The sequence below is a fragment of the Equus caballus genome, chromosome 1 (genome assembly GCF_041296265.1).
Source record: "Equus caballus isolate H_3958 breed thoroughbred chromosome 1, TB-T2T, whole genome shotgun sequence".
In the NCBI taxonomy this organism is placed as follows: Eukaryota; Metazoa; Chordata; class Mammalia; order Perissodactyla; family Equidae; genus Equus; species Equus caballus.
The window spans coordinates 92,594,442-92,611,801 of NC_091684.1; the positions used below are offsets into that span (position 1 = coordinate 92,594,442).

The 17,360-nt window shown below is 35.2% G+C and overlaps 1 protein-coding gene and 1 non-coding gene across 2 annotated transcripts in view; both read right to left on the reverse strand.

Moving 5' to 3' along the window:
- The window catches only part of TIMM23 (translocase of inner mitochondrial membrane 23), a 34,836-nt gene that overhangs the window by 14,065 nt on the left and 3,411 nt on the right, over window positions 1–17,360 (reverse strand). The window contains exons 3-6 of the mRNA XM_001500113.5: window positions 4,791–4,884; window positions 4,485–4,569; window positions 1,988–2,046; window positions 40–150 (exon numbers count right to left, since the gene is read on the reverse strand). Coding sequence (XP_001500163.1) covers window positions 40–150; window positions 1,988–2,046; window positions 4,485–4,569; window positions 4,791–4,884 — 349 coding nt within the window. The remainder of the gene's footprint in view (window positions 1–39; window positions 151–1,987; window positions 2,047–4,484; window positions 4,570–4,790; window positions 4,885–17,360) is intronic.
- On the reverse strand, window positions 2,539–2,742 carry LOC111769679 (small nucleolar RNA SNORA74). The gene has a single exon (XR_002802452.1). It is a non-coding gene; the product is annotated as a small nucleolar RNA SNORA74 (small nucleolar RNA).

Here is a 17,360-nt window from a genome sequence, read left to right on the forward strand (position 1 = left end):
CAAGTATATTGAGAGAGCTCTCCATTCAACAGTACTCACCTGTACATTTATACAACATGCCTGTCATAGTTCCGGCTGCTATTGTGTTGAGGTCATCTTCTGCACCTCGTGTTTTCTCAATGATGACACCAAATGCACTATAAAGCAAAGCTACAGGGGAAATGGAACTGATCAGAAATAAATAAGTGGCTGAATGTCAGTATGGTAATTATATTTAGATAAATGTTATCCCACAGACATCATTCTAAAAGTATTCAAAGATACACAAAGAATGATCACTAGAACATTGTTTGTAACAGCAAAAGCCTGGCAACAAACAAAATGCTCACCAAGAGGGAGCTGATCCAAAAAGGGACTTTGCATATAATGAAATACTATACACTCACTTAAAAAGCAGGAAGAGCTATATTCACTTACAAGTAAAGTAGGCACATGTGTGTATTACTCTGGCTATGCAAAGAATATGTTGGGAAGAATTCAGAAGAAACACTAATAGTAGCCATTTATGAAAAGCACCACTGGGGAGTCCCAGAAAAAGTATCTTTAATTTTCACATATTTTGTTTATCATAGCCATACTTTGGATTTAGAAACAAAAACACATGTATTTCTATTATAAAAAATGTAACTTAAAAAAAAAAAGTGAGGTTTGGTTCCTGCACGTGTAAAAACTGTAGCTCTAGCACTATTTAGTCATGACAAGACCCTTCCCCCAAACCATCCTCCTTCTATGCCTGTAAGGATTCCCATTAGCTGTGAACGCATTAATCCTTTCCCTTACCCTCTTAAAATTATAGCCACATCTGACCCTGTCAACTTTACATCAAGCTCAGCCTTACCACTCCTCTGTTGTAATGTTTTTATACTTCTATAAAGGCTCTTCCCTTTTCAACTTATTTAACTGAAACTGAACTTGAGCAGAACACTGTGATTGATCATATTACAACAGGAACATACAGGGTGATTGGCCATCCCAGTTTGCCCAGGACTGAGGGTTTCCTGGAACATGAGACTTGCAGGGCTAAAACTAAGACAGTCCCGGGCAGACCAGGATGCCTGATCACTCTAGGTATATAAACAATCAAATAAGAACAAAAGAGGAGGGTGTGTGTGGGGGTGGGGGCAATGAGGACAAGAGCAGCATACAGAACCAGCCATTTATTAGGATCCAAAATGTGAATCTGACTTTACAGTGTGAAAACGTACTGCTCCCACATCCTGGGACAACGCCAGGATCTTAGTCTGTCATAACAGAGGTTTTCCTATCTTTTCAACGAGATGCCTACATTTTCCCTTACTTAATCTGCCACAATTAAAAGGTTTTCAGACTTTCAACTAAGTCACCAAGAAAACCTTGGATGTTAGGGCATAAGTGCCACAAGTAGGCTTATTATAAGTCATGAGTAATCAAGAGAGTCAATCATTCGTGAACAATATAGTATGAAATCATTTGGTCTTGACTAAGTACTATTAAATTACTCCTTGTTTCTGCAAATATTTTCATTATCTACAAAGGCCCTATTGCAACTCTGGCAATTAAGTCAGGGAAATCTGCTTAAGTAGACAGAATGCTGAAAGGGCTATTAGGAAAAGATAGAAAGAGGGCCGAATTAATATCATGTCTAAGTACAGGACCTTGAACCTCTCCTAACATACAAAGCCATTTGCCTTGGACCTAAATTACCTGGACTTCATTTAGTTAAGACATGATTTTATTTGGTTTCTCGCTCGGACAGGAGAGGATGCAATGTTTACAAAGATTTAAAACATTCAGAAATGGTATTCACAAGGGTATCGGCATTGGGAATTATTTTATTATGTAGTTCACGGTGTTTTCCTAAGTACTATTTACACTACTCACTAGAGTGGATTTAAACATAATTTTTAATATCCAAGGACCAGAATTTTGGTCTATCAAATTGTTCATCATATGTGTACTTACTTTCTTTGCATTTAATGATTTATTATCAAATGAGATCTCTACTTACCCAGAGAACCTAGAGTATTAGCCCAAAGCGCTCCTTGCCTAGTTACCATATTCAAAATCCTAGCAGGGCAGAAAGAGAAAAGAGAAAGAATCAGTATTTAGAATCATTAGCTCACTAGTAATTTGAAAAACCATAATTTTAGCTATTTAAAACATATAAACCCAATACCCAAAGTTTTCTTAATTTTAAAACTTAATACCTCAGAATTCAATAAGGATGGTTTCACTTTATATAAATATAAATGAAGGTTACGTTAAAACCTCCAACACTTTTGGGCAATGAGTAGGGGAAATTATTATTAAACATATATAGTCTTTGAGTGACAGTCTGGAATATATTTTACAGAGAAGTTTACAGAAACTGATCATGAAAAAAAAAGCCATTATAATGAACAAAGTAGCTTTCCATTAAGTTTTTCTGGGAGAAGTATATACTTTGAATATTAGGGAGAATCAAAGCATGGACTATTATAGAGTATAAAGCAGAACTAAAGATGATTACTCAAGGAGAAGGAAAAAGCTATCTAACCAGAATACACGGAGAAAGCACACTGTGTCTGCTTCCAGACTAGAACTAAGCAGCCAAAGTGAATGCTTAGCACACTCTCAAGGAAGCACAGTTCTGCCTTGCACCAGTGCCAGATGCCACCAGAACAGTGGCAGAGGCAACTGGAGGAAGAAGACAGGACATTCCTCTCCCAGCAGTGTAACACCGTCACAGGAAGGATTCTGTCCGGACAGCTGACTACTGCTGGATATTGTGGAATTACAACAACGAACAGTAAAAGAGCTCATTTAATTTAAGAGCTCATTTAAATTAATGCCCAATAATAACAAAAATATGGATTACCTCTAAAAGATTATTTAAAAAAATTAGCAATGATTATGGAGAAGTATATTGTTTCTGATTAATTACGGTGCATATTTACTATAAGTTCACCACACTGTCTTTTCATTTATAACAAGCTTTTAAAACTATTAATTTTCATTATTGTACTGCTGGCGGCACTGCAAACCGGTAAAATTCTTTGGGCTGCAATTTGGCAACATACCTCCATTTATTGGGCCCTTATCTACTCTTACTTTAATCATCTCTCAATAATTCTTAAAGGCAAAAAGCAGAGAAAGCTTACCTAAGAAAACAAAACAGTACATAATGAAGCTAGACTTTCAAACTACATAGATCTGTCTGTCCCCAAATCCTATCTTCTTTTCATTTTTAAATGCTGTTTCCCTATTTAGGAAGATCAGAATGATTATATTAAAAAATGGTATACAAGATTTTAAAAATATGATTTAAACAAGGCAAACCAATTTGCCTCTCCCCCAAACATTAATAGCCATCATTGTTTTAAGGAATAAAGGTTGTCTTTGCTAGGAGACCTTCCACTTTCAAATTGGTATTTAATGTTATGACTTGGGGATTTGTTTCAAAATAATATGGGAGGGGAGAAGGAGATGGGATACAATTGGTCTTGGTCCTGGCTGATGATTGTTGAAGGATGTGTGTATCACTGTACTGTTTTGTTTACTTTTATATACATTCAAAATTCTCCATAATACACATAAGAATACATAATACATAAGGAACAAATATTAAGAATATGAACATAAAAATATGCAAGGATCTGGGCTAGTAAAGCAAGAGCTGCAACCCATATAGTAACAGGAATAAGAAAACTTGACAGGCCTTCAGGTTTTTCCAAGGTCTAATTCTAGCACACCTGCTGCCATCTGCTGGTTAAGCAAGATGGAGTTTAAAGTGTCCAAAACAAAACCATGAGCCATCGAAGAATACATACTGTGTGATTCCACTCTAATAAAGTATAAAAACATGCAAAATTAAATAACATTATTTAGGGAGTATCAACAGGGAGTGGTCATGTTTATTTCTTAAGCAGGGTGAAGATATACATTTTATACACTTCCTGACCTTCTAAATAGTACTTTCCCTTCTCTGCAAACTTCAATTTCCTAAGAGAAGACTGTCTTATTTCTTTTGGAACTACCTCTAAATTCTAGGATTTTCATTTAAATTTTCTGCAGCTTTCCATATGAGAAATGGAAAGTGAAGTCAGCAGTTCAATTCAAATGACATCAGACCTAGTAATCACTCTTATATGCTTCTTATTTCTTCACTTACCACACACGTCCTACGGTTCTGCATGTCCCTCGAACAATCCAAATAATGTACTAGTAATTTAACAATTTGAACAGCATGTTATATAGGCCTATAGAATGGAACAGGTGTAGCTGAGAAGTTAGGTTGGGGTAGCACCAGCTGCTGAGGGACACTGACTCGAAAACCACTCCTTTTGAAAGCTTAGACTCACAGTAACCTAATTCTTTAGTTCCTTATATTTTGAATAAAAAAAAAGTGACCAAAACATATTATCAATACTCTAAGTATTTATAATCTCAAGATTGTGCTCATCAAGCCAACAAAGTAGAGATTCATATTCAAACACCACTACATTGGATAATTGCATAAGACTTACTGCACGTTTCTTGGTTTGGACCAGGCCATGTTCTGGGTTTCCTTCAATCCAAGCCGGAGACCGTTCATTGCTCCAAATGCAGCCCCTAGTAAACCACAGTAACAAGTCATCCAAATAATACAGGTTTATATTAAAAACAACCGCACTTCTGATTGTTTTTCATTTTTATTTAATAGGAAAAGATTAAAAAATGTATATAATGATGTTTTAAAACAACCCCAAAAGCAATATTCTAACCCCTTTTGATTTTAAAGCACTTTTGACTATCTGGATTGAAGACATTTAAAAAAGACCTCTTATACCCACCTGTCATACAACATCCTCCAATGGTAAAGAAGGCCAGTTCAAATCTGCCTCGGGTTTTATTAGCTCCAGTTGGTAAAATAAACTCATCTGTATCCTAAAGGGATAATAACAAAACCCAAGCTGAGCTTCCCTCAAGAAACAGTACTTGCAAAGCATTTTTTAATTTTTCAAAGTAGTTTTTCACAGAAAGTAAAACCTAAATTAACTAAAACTCAACTATACCTAGTCAAACAAAAGTAAAATTTTCTTCAAATAAAAATAAAATTTTGCTCAACAAAAGTAACTCCTAAATCAAACTGAAATGAAAAATACAACATATATAGTTATGCTCATTAGTTCTTAGGAGGATTCTCATAGAGAACTTTGCTTCTCAATGTAAGTTTGATAGTTTTATGTAATTTGCCTTCTTAATGATAAATTTAAAATGCAAGAGAGTTTAGGAAGGAGAGAAGTGTAAACTGAAAGCTATGAGAAGTAACAGAGGATAGGAGACTGGTCTGGAAGGTGAAAGAAAACTTTCATTCTATAGCTACTATTTATCAAGTACTATTTTACTATGTATAAGACCAAATGATATTTAAAAAATGAACAGAAACTATACAAGCACAACCATTTAAATCAGTTATGCAAGGGCACAATTACCTTCTTAATAATTCTTAAGGGGGCATATATTCCTTTGACAATCTTAGAAATCTATAAACCCTCTTTCCAGTAACTATATACACAGAATTTGGTATGAACCCCTTGAAGGTCACCTAAGAATCCTAGGTTGAGAAATGATACTGTAAGAGCACAATATGACTGATTTTGCAATACAATCACTTTTATGATACAATACAATACAGATCCAATACATTTTTGCCAAGCTTTCCATACAAAAATGGTTAAAATAAATCCCCAAAGGAGAGCATACACCCTTGGCAAAAAACATTAACAAGTACACATCCCTTTGGCAAAGGGTATACTGACCTTTGGTGAATGCAATCCTCACTAGGAAAACAGTAGCTCTGCACTGGCTTTTGGTTTCTGGATTGTGTCTACATTCTTACCCAAAATGGCACAAATAAGTAAGCATCTACTCTCATCATACAGAAATGGTCTGTTGGGCAATAATGAACAAACTCTGAATAGATCCTGTGTCATGATGTAGTTATTATACTTAGTTCTACAAATTTGGGCTGTTTCCTGGCTTTAAATTAATGACTTAGATTTAAAGCGTCCTTCCTGTTTGAGGTTTTTAGAAATGCTACATGTGATTTGATGAGGTGAATTATTATCCTTCAACCCAGAAATGGATCACTAATTACAATAAGGAAAAAAAAAAGATGGTAGTGATGAACATTAGTAAGCACAATTCAATCTTCAGGTAGGGTCAACCATAAAAAAACACTACAAGGGTTGAAAGAAAATGTACATCAATTCACACAAAGAGCCACTTGAAAACAATGTGATTGGTTATTTGTCATTGGGGCTTAACCTTTTCAAGGCAATAAAAATGTACCATACAACATTTATAAAATAACAAAAATTTGCTAAGATTTTTTGAGGGAGGGGAACCTGGCCAAATTACATTCATTCTTTCGGGGACCCAAAAACAAAAAACAACGCATAAAATTAAGGCTCTTGGTTTCTTTAAAAATATGATTAATAAACTGAACAACAAAAAACCCAATCAAAAAATGGGCAGAGGATATGAACAGACATTTTTCCAAAAAAGATATACAGATGGCCAAAAGGCACATGAAAAGATGTTCAACATCACTAATCATTAGGGAAACAGAAACCAAAACTACAAGGAGATACCACCTTACACCTGTTAGAACGGCTATAATTACCAAGACAAAAAAATAAATGTCAGAGAGGATGTGGAGAAAAGGGAACCCTCATACACTGCTGGTGGGAATGCAAACTGGTGCAGTCACTGTGGAAAACAGTATGGAGAGTTCTCAAAAAATTAAAAATAGAAATACCATACGACTTAGCTATCCCACTACTGGGTATTTATCCAAAGAACCTGACATCAACAATTCAAAGAGACTTATGCACCCCATGTTCATTCCAGCATTATTCACAATAGCCAAGACGTGGAAGCAACCCAAGTGCCCACCAACTGATGAATGGATAAAGAAGGTGTGGTATACATACAATGGAATACTACTCAGCCATAAAAAGAGACAAAAGCATCCCATTTGCAACAACATGGATGGACCTTGAGGGTATTATGTTAAGTGAAATAAGCCAGACAGAGAAAGACAAACACAGTGTGATTTCACTCACATGTTGAAGATAAACAAACATGGACAAAGAGAACAGAGTAGTGGTCACCAGAGGGGAAGGGGGCTGGGGGGTGGGCATACAGGGTAAAGGGGCACATATATACGGTGCTTGACAAATAATAACGTACAACTGAAATTTCATGTTATTAACTTATGACCTCAATAAAATTTTTTAACAAGTTAAAAAGAAAAGATAAACAGTTTATGGTTATACAGAAAAAACTTCTGCAAGCCAAATTTAAAACTGTAAGAAACAACCATCTAACAAGGTTGATATCAAAGTATCTTGAAACAATGCAAGTAGAGAAGATATACTGAAAAGTTCCTGTTAAAATATGTGCTGCTGACACTTAGGACACTAGTGTCACTAAAATACTATCTGTACCATTTGTTCACTAACACAGAAGAGAAATGAATCCAAGAATGGGCATCACTGTACCTGATGAAATAGAAGGCCAACATTATATGAAATCTTTATATTTCAACTAGATGACACTACGGATGTCGGAAATATTTAAATTCTCCTTGTTTTTATACTCGCTCTTCTGGCCTAACAAGAGAAAGACTACTTAATATAATTTTTAATATTTCAGTGAGGATGCAAAAGTAGTGATAATACAAAAGCAATAGCAAGAGAAACCACAAATAGTGCCTCAGATAAAAGTTGCTGCCAAAAATCACTATACGGTGAGTTGACAGGTACTACTTAACATGTCTCCATCCTTCAAAAGTATGGAAAAAATATTTCACAAAATGCAATCTTTATTAAGGTGTAGTCTTTAAATTTAGGCTTTCCATGGTTATTTATAACAACGAGATTGAGAAAACTTTTTGACTTCTGAAGACCCTCTAGCATTCAAATGGAAGATGCCACTATAAGTGCTTATGATTAAGCAAGAAATGACAATTTTTAAAAATACAGAATCTTCTTTTATATCTAACTTAATAAGCCTCACCTGGCAATGCAGGATCACAATGTTTCTGTATTTTAAAACAGAGCTAGACTACAACCTTTAAGTTTGGGTTCAACATTTAAGTAAAACACATGTGATTAGTTTTGACATTTTGATTAAACAACTGACAGAGGGCTACCTTTAAAACAAAATCAATGAATATTGTAAAATTTATTGTGTGGACATGTTTTCAATTCTTTTGGGTATTTATCTATGACTGGAATTACTGGGTCATACGGTAATTCTATTTTTAATAATTGGAGAAACTGCCAGACTATTTCCAACACAGCTCTATAATTTTACATTTCTAGCCACATGTATGAAGATCCCATTTCTCCACATCCTCAACAACATTTGTTACTGCCTGGGCTTCTCATTACAGCTATCCTAGTGGGTGTGAATTGGTATCTCATTGTGGTTTTGTGATTTGCATTTCTCTAATTAATGACATCAAACATCTTTCATGTGATTATTGGGTATCTGTATACATTTTGGAGAAATGTCTATTTAGATCCTTCACCGATTTTTAAATTGGCTTGTCTTATGAGTGAGTTAAAAGTTTTGTCAGATACATGATTTACAAATATTCTCTCCCAGTTTGTGGGCTGTCTTCTTTTCTTGATGGTGCAGTCTGATGCACAAAAGTTTTAAATTTTGATTTAATCTAACATCGATTTTATTTATCACTTGTGCTTTTCGTGTCATATCTAAGAGATCAATGCCTAATTCAAGGTCGAAAATATTTACCCCTATAATTGCTTATGAGTTTATAATTTTAGCTCTTATATTTAAATCTTTGATCCATTCTGGGTTAACATTTGTAGGTAGTGTGAGGCTGGGGTCTGACTTCATTCTTTTGCATATGGATTCAGTTGTCGCAACATCATTTGTCGAAAAGACTTAATTGTCTTGGTACCCCTGGTGAGAACCAACTGACTGTAAACGTGGGAGTTTATTTCTGGATTCTCAATTTTGTCTTATTGACCTATAGATCCATCGTTATGCCAGCACCACAATGTCTTAATTACTGTAGCTCAGTAATAAGTTTTGAAATCAGGAAGTGTGAGGGCTCCAATTTGTTCTTCTTTTTCAAGATTGTTGGCTATTCTGCATCTCTTGAATTTCCACGTGAATTTTAGGATTGACCAATTTCCGCAAAAAAGCCAGCTGAGATTTTGATAGGGACTATGTTGAATCTGCAGGTCAATTTGGAGCTTATTGTTACTTTACAATATTAAATCTTCTCAGACAGTGGAATATCATCCAACTTATTTAAGTCTTCTGTGTTTTTGCAATAATGCCTTGTAGTTTTCAGAGTATAAGTTTTGCGTTTCTGTTGAATTTATTCCTAAATATTTTATTCTTTTTGATGCTATTGTTTTTGTACCTTCATCTTTATAGCATCCACTGTTACTCTACAGAAATATAATTGATTATGTAGATTGATCTTGTATTCTGCAACTTTGCCGAACTTGTTTATTCTAATAATTTTTTGTGGTTTCCTTAGGATTTTCTGTAGACAAGATTGTGTCATCTGCAAACAGTCTTACTTTTTCTGTGATCAATCTGGATGCTATTTATTCTCTTCCCTAACTGCCCTGGTTATACAATAATAACTAACAGGGGAAGAGAGTGGACATCCTTATCTTGTTCCTTATTAGAGGGAAAGCATTCAGTCTTTCACCATTAAGTATGATGTCAGCTTTGGATATTCTGTAGATGCCAATTATCAGGCTGAAGAAGTTCTTTTTTACGCCTAGTTTACTGAGTGGGTTTTTTTCCAATCATGAAGGGATATTGAATTTTGTCAAACACTTCCTGCATCTATTGAGATAATCGGTAGAATAAAGTTCTGTCCTTTATTGCTATGGCGTAGCACATTGATTTCCAGGTGTCAAATCAACCTTACATTCCTGATATAACCAACAACTACTCCTTGAAGCTTCTTGATCAGTTTAGTCCAGTAATGATATTATAAACTGAGATTTAAAACAATCTGTCATTTGCACCTTTACCTGTGTTGAATCAGCATCTTCTCCAAATAACCAAAAACCAAACAAAAAAACCCCAAAAACCAAAATGCTGAGGCTAATATAAACTTTAAAATGTATAATTCCAATTTCAAATATTTGTTTTCATTACGCTTCTCTTATTTCCATAGACTTTCAGTAATATTAATAATCTGATCTAATAAAATAAACTCAAGTAGTAAATTACATTTTTAAATTATATGTAGAAATCTGGTTTAAGATTTCATTAAAAAGATACCCAGGCTTTACATTCTCATTTACATTTAACTTAATATTAACAATTTCTTATAATTTTCTAACTACTCACTCCAGTATTTTTATTGGGATGCTTTTAAAACTGTTGTTTCTTGCTTTTTTTTTTTTTTTAACTTTTTTTATTTATTGAGTTAATGATAAGTTACAATCTTGTGAAATTTCAGTTGTACATTACTGTCTGTCAGTTGTGTTGTAGGTGCACCACTTCACCCTTTGTGCCCACCCCTACCCCACCTTTTCCCTGGTAGCCACTAATCTGTTCTCTTTGTCTACATTTTTAAATTCCTCATGTGAGTGGAGTCATACAGAGATTGTCCTTCTCTATCTGGCTATTTCACTTAACATAATTCCTTCAAGGTCCATCCACGTTGTTGCAAACGGGACAATTTTGTTCTTTTTTACGGCTGAGTAGTATTCCATTGTATATATACACCACATCTTCTTTATCCATTCATCTGTTGATGGGTACTTAGGTTGCTTCCACGTCTTGGCTATTGTAAATAAGGCTGCAATGAACATTGGGGTGCATGGGACTTTTGGAATTGCTGACTTCAAGCTCTTCGGATAGATACCCAGTAGTGGGATAGTTGGGTTGTATGGTAGTTCTATTTTTAATTTTTTGAGGAATCTCCATACTGTTTTCCACAGTGACTGCACCAGTTTGCATTCCCACCAGCAGTGTATGAGGGCTCCTTTGTCTCCACAACCTCTCCAACATTTGTTACTATTAATTTTAGATATTTTTGTCATTCTAACGAGTGTAATGTAATAGTGTAGTTTTGATTTGCATTTCCCTGATGATCAGTGATGATGAGCATCTTTTCATGTGCCTACTGGCCATCCATATATCTTCTTTGGAGAAATGTCTGTTCATGCCTCCTGCCCATTTTTTGATCAGGTTGTTTGATTTTTTGTTGGATGTATGACTTGGAAATATTTTTTCCCAGTTAGTGGGTTGTTTTTTGTTTCAATCCTGTTTTCATTTGCCTTGAAGAAGCTCTTTAGTCTGATGAAGTCCCATTTGTTTCTTCTTTCTATTGTGTCCCTTCTCTGAGAAGATGTTGCTTGTTGCTTTTAAAAATAAACCTTTAATTCGTGCTCTGATCACTGACTGCTGCTTCTGACTACAGAGATGTGGACAAAACAGCAGGCAGCCACTGTTGTTGCATGTCCACCTCAGCCCACCCTGCTTATTTCAGGGGTTTTAATGAAGATCTTATCCTTTGCTTCCTCTTTCATTTTTCTCTTTTCTCCCCCTTTGTGAGGCAGACATTAAAGATTAGGGCATTCAAAAGCAACTGCATATGAAGAGAAAATTAGAAAGTGACAACACATGCCCAGGAAAAAGTGCAGGCTCCGAAAAGAACTGAGAAGAGCTTAAGTTTACATCTCAGGTTGCGCCCTGGCACAGAGACAGCCTATAATAATTAATAATAATAATACCACAAGACAATAACCAAAAAGAAAAGCAAACCCTGGAGGAGGGGGGAGAGTCTGATTTCCAGAGTCACCACGTTACTAGATTCAAATGTTCAGTTTTCAATAAGAACCAAAAAAAGCACAATGCATATAAAGAAAAAGGAAAATATGGCCTATTCAAAGGAAAAAAATAAATAAACAGAAACACTCACGACATGACCATGACTAATGGTACATCTACCAGGAAAAGACTTTAAAACGACTGTCTCAAAGATGCTCAAAGACTAAAGGAGATGTGGAAATATCAATAAAGAGGCAGAAAACCTAAAAAGAATGCAAAAGGAAATTCTGGAGCTGAAAAGTACAATAACTGAAAACTTCACTAGAGGGATTCAAAGGCAGATTTGAGCAGGGTGAAGAATCATCAAATTTGACGATAGCACAACCGAAATTACTGAGTCTTAGGAACAGGAAGAAAAACAATTGAATAAAAGTGAGTAGAGCCTAAAGGACTTGTGAGACACCATTAAGTGGACTAATGTACAGATTGTGGGAGTCTCAGAAGGAGAAAGACAGAATGTTTGAAAAGATAATGGCTGAAAACTTCCCAAATTTGATGAAAGAGATGTATACGAACATCCAAGAGGCTCAATGAACCCCAAGTAACATAAATTCAAAGAGACTCACACTGAGACACATTAAAACCAAACTTTTGAAAGCTAAAGACAGACAGAATCTTGAAAGCAGCAAGAAAGAAGCAACTTGTCACATCAAGAGATCCTTAACAAGATTAGCAGCAGATTTATCAAGAGAAACTTTGGAGACCACGAGGTAGTTAGCCAATATATTTAAAGTGCTAAAAAAAACCCAACCTGTCAACCAAGAATCTTATATCCAGGAAAACGGTTCTTCAAAAGTGATGGAGAGATACTAGGAAATTCTACATAAACAAAAGCTGAGGAAGTTCATGACCACTAGATCTGCCCTGCTAGATACGATCAAGGGAGTCCTGCAAAGTGAAATGAGAAGGACACTAGACAGTAATTCAGAGCCTTACGAAGAGATATAGATATTAACAAAAGCAAACATATAGGCAATTATAAAGGTATTATTTTAACTTAGGTTTGTAATTCTCCACATTTTGTTTTCTACATAATTTTAGAGTCTAAAGCACTTACAAGATTATTAGTGTACGTTCTGGGGCATACAATGTATAAAGATGTAATTTTATGACATCAACAATCAAAAGGGGTGAGAATAGAGCTGTTAAAGGAGCAGCATTTTTGTACATTATGGAGTTAAACTGGTATAAATTCAAATTAGAGTGCTATAACTTTAGGGTGTTAAATATAATCCCCATGGTAACCACAAAGAAAAGAGCTATAGAATATATACAAAAGGAAAAAAGAAATTTAACATTTCACTACAAAAAAATCAAGTAAACACAAAAGAAGACAGTAATGCAGGAAATGAGGGACAAAGAAGCCAGAAGGCATACAGAAGATGAATAGCAAAATGACAGAAATCCCCCCTTATCAGAAATCACTTTACATGTAAATGGATTAAACTTTCTATAAAAATCCATTACCAAATTATATGCTGTCTACCAGCATATAGCAATTCACTTTAGATCCAAGACACAAAAAGATGGAAAGTAAAAGGATAGAAAAAGATAGTCCATGCAAATAATAACCATAAGAGAGCAGGTGGCTATACTCCTATCAGAAAATATGGACTTTAAGTCAAAATAGGTTACAAGAGGCAAAAATGAACATTATGTCAATAAAAGCTTCAATACAGCAATAAGATACAACAACTATAAACATTTACTTACCTAATAACAGACCATCAAAATGCATTAAGCAAAAGTGACAGAATTAAAGGGAGAAAGAGAAAGTTCTACAACATTTGGAGACTCCAATACTTCACTCTCAATAATGGACAGTAACCATTATAACCAGACAGAAGATAATAATGAAATAGAAGATTTAAACAATAATAAATCAACTAGATCTAACATGACATACACAAAACACCCTACCCAATAACAACAACATACATATTCTTCTCAAGTGCATGTGGGTCACTTTCCAGGATAGACCATTTGACAGGCCACATATTAAGTCTCAATAGATTTTTTTTTTTTTTTTTTTAAAGATTTTATTTTTTCCTTTTTCTCCCCAAAGCCCCCCGGTACATAGTTGTGTATTCTTCGTTGTGGGTTCTTCTAGTTGTGGCATGTGGGACGCTGCCTCAGCGTGGTCTGATGAGCAGTGCCATGTCCGCGCCCAGGATTCGAACTAACAAAACACTGGGCCGCCTGCAGCGGAGCGCGCGAACTTAACCACTCGGCCACGGGGCCAGCCCCAAGTCTCAATAGATTTTAAAAGATACTATACAAAGTATCTTCTCCAACCACAACAGGATGAGTTAGAAATCAATAAAAGAAGTAAAATTGGAAAATTCACAAATTTGTAGAAATCAAAAAAGACCTTAAACAACCAACACATCAAAGAAGAAATCACAAAGGAAATGAGAAAATACTTAAGAGATGAGTAAAAAAGAAAACACAACATACCAAAACTTAGGAGACTCAGTGAAAGTGGTGCTATGGGGGAAATTTATAGCTATAAATGCTTACATTAAAACACAAGAAAGATCTCAGATCAACAGCCTAACTCTACAACATAATGAACTTGAAAAAGAAGAAACTAAATTCAAACCTAGCAGAACAAAGAACATAATAAATACTAGAGCAGAGATAATTGAAACAGAGAACAGAAAAACAATAGAGAAAAAAATATCAACGAAACCAAAAGTTGGTTCTTTGAAAAGATAAAAAAAAAAAATGAAAAATCTTTAGCTAGATGGACTAAGAAAAAAAGAGAGAAGACTCTACTAAAATCAGAAATGAAGATGAGGACACTACTACCAAATCAACAGAATTAAAAAGGGTAAGAAAGTACAGTCACGTGCTGCATAATGACGTTTCGGTGAATGATGGACTGCATATACAACAGTGGTCCCATAAGATTAGTACCATTTGTGTAGGTGTGTGATAGGCTAAATTATCCAGGTTTAAGTACACTCCATGATGTCTGCAGGACGAAAGTGCCCAATGATGCATTTCTCAGAACATATCATCACTGTTCAGTGATACATGACTGTACTATGAACAACTGTATGCCAACAAATTGGATGACCTTGATGAAACGTACAAATTCCTTGAAATATGAAACTCACCAAGAAATAGAAAATCCAAACAGACCTATAACTAGTAAGGAGACTGAATCAGTAATAAAAAAATCTCACAACAAAGAAAAGCCCTGGACCTGATGGTTTCACTGGTGAATTTTACCAAACACTTCAAGAAGAACTGACACCAACCCTTCTCACTATTTTCAAAATACTGAAGTGGAGGGAATACCTGGAACACTTCATAACTCTTCGCATAACGCCAGCATTACCCTGATACCAAAGCCACACAAAGACACTAAGAAAACTACAGATCAATATCCCTTATCAAAACTGATGCAAAATCTTCAACAAAATACTAGGAAACTCAATTCAGCTGCATATTAAAAGGATTATATCCCATAAGCAAGCAGGACTTATTCCTGGAATGCAGGATGGTCTGATATACAAAAACCAATCAATGTAATACATTACTCTAACAGAATGAAGGAAAAAAACACATCATCACCTCAATTGATACAGAAAAAGCATCTGACAACATCCAACACACTTTCATGATAAAAACACTCAACAAACCAGGAATAGAAGGAAACTACTTCAACATAATAAAAGCCCTATATGAAAAAAGCCATAGCAAACACCATAGTCAGAGGTGAAAGATGGAAAGCTTTCCCTCTAAGATCAGGAAAAGGCAAGGATGCTCCCCCTCCCCTGATTTTTTTCTTTTGGTGAGGAAGATTGTCCCTGAGCTAACATCTGTGCCAATCTTCCTCTATTTTTTGGTATTGGGATGCCACCACAGCATGGCTCAACGAGTGGTATGCAGGTCTGTGCCGGGGTTCTGAAACCATGAACCCTGGGCTGTTGAAGTGGAGCACACAAACTTAACCACTATACCACCAGGCCAGCCCCAAGGATGCCCATTTTTACCACTTCTATTCAATGTAATACTAGATGTTTTAGCCAGAGCAATTAGGCAAGAAGAAGAAATAAAAGACATCCAAATTGGAAAAGAAGTAGTAATTCTTTCTTTGTAGATGATATCTTACATATAGAAAATCCTAAAGACTGCACAAAAATACCTGTTAAAACTAATAAACAAATTCAGCAAAGTAGCAGGATACAAAGTCAATACAAAAAAAACCAGACGCATTTCTACATACTGACGATGAACAATCTGAAAAGGAAATGATGAAAACAGCTTCATTTACAACAGGATCAAAACGAATAAAATACTTAGGAATTAGTTTAACCAAGGCGGCAAAAGTCTTCTACAATAAAAACTACAAAACTTGCTAAGAGAATTGAAGACATAAACAAATGGAAACATACCTCATGTTCATGGGTTGGAAGACTTAATATTGTTAAGATGTCAATACTACCCAAGGCAATCTACATATTCAATGCAATCCCTATCAAAATACCAATGACGTTTTTGCAGAAATAGAAAAACCCATCTTAAAATTCATATGGAATCTCAACACACCGCAAGTTGCCAAAACAACCTTGGAAAAGAACAATGCTGGACGACCCACATTGCTTGATTTCAAAACTTAGTACAAAGCCACAGTAGTCAAAATATTGTGGTACTGGCATAAAGGCCGACATATATACCAATGAAATAGAATAGAGAGCCCAGAAATAAAATCTCACATAAATCGTCAAATGATTTTCAACAAGAGTGCCAAAACCATTTCATGGGGGAAAAGATAAGTCTTTTCAACAAACGGTGCTGTGAAAACTGAATATTCACATGAAAAAGAGGGAATTTAAACCCTTACCTAATACTATACACAAAAATGAACTCAAAATGGATCAAAGACCTAAATATAAAACCTATTAACTATAAAACTCTTAGAAGAAAACATAAGAGAAAAGCCTCATGACAGTGGACATGGCAATGATTTCTTGGATATGACACCAAAGGCACAGGTAACAAAAGAAAAAATAGAAAAATTGGCCTTCATTAAAATTAAAATTTTTGTGCATGAAAAGACAGTATCAACAGAGCAAAAAGGCAAAGCACAGAATGGGAGAATAACATTTATCCAATAGGGGGTTAATATTCAGAATATACAGAGAACTCCTAAAACTCAACAACAATAAAAATGACCTGATTCAAAAATGGACAGGCCTTGAATAAACATTTCTCCAAAAGATAGACAAATGGCCAATAAGCACATTAAAAGATGTTCAATGTCACTAATCATTAGGGAAATGCAAATCAAAATTCCAATGAGTCACCATCTCACATCCATTAGAATAGCTATTATCACAAAAACCCAGAAAATAACAAGTGTTGATGAGGATGTGGAGAAACTGGAACTCTTGTGCACTGGTAGTGGGAATGTAAAATGGTACAGCTGCTGTGGAAAACAGTATGGCAGTTCCTCAGATAATTAAAAACAAAATTACCATATGATCTAGCAATTCTACTCCTGG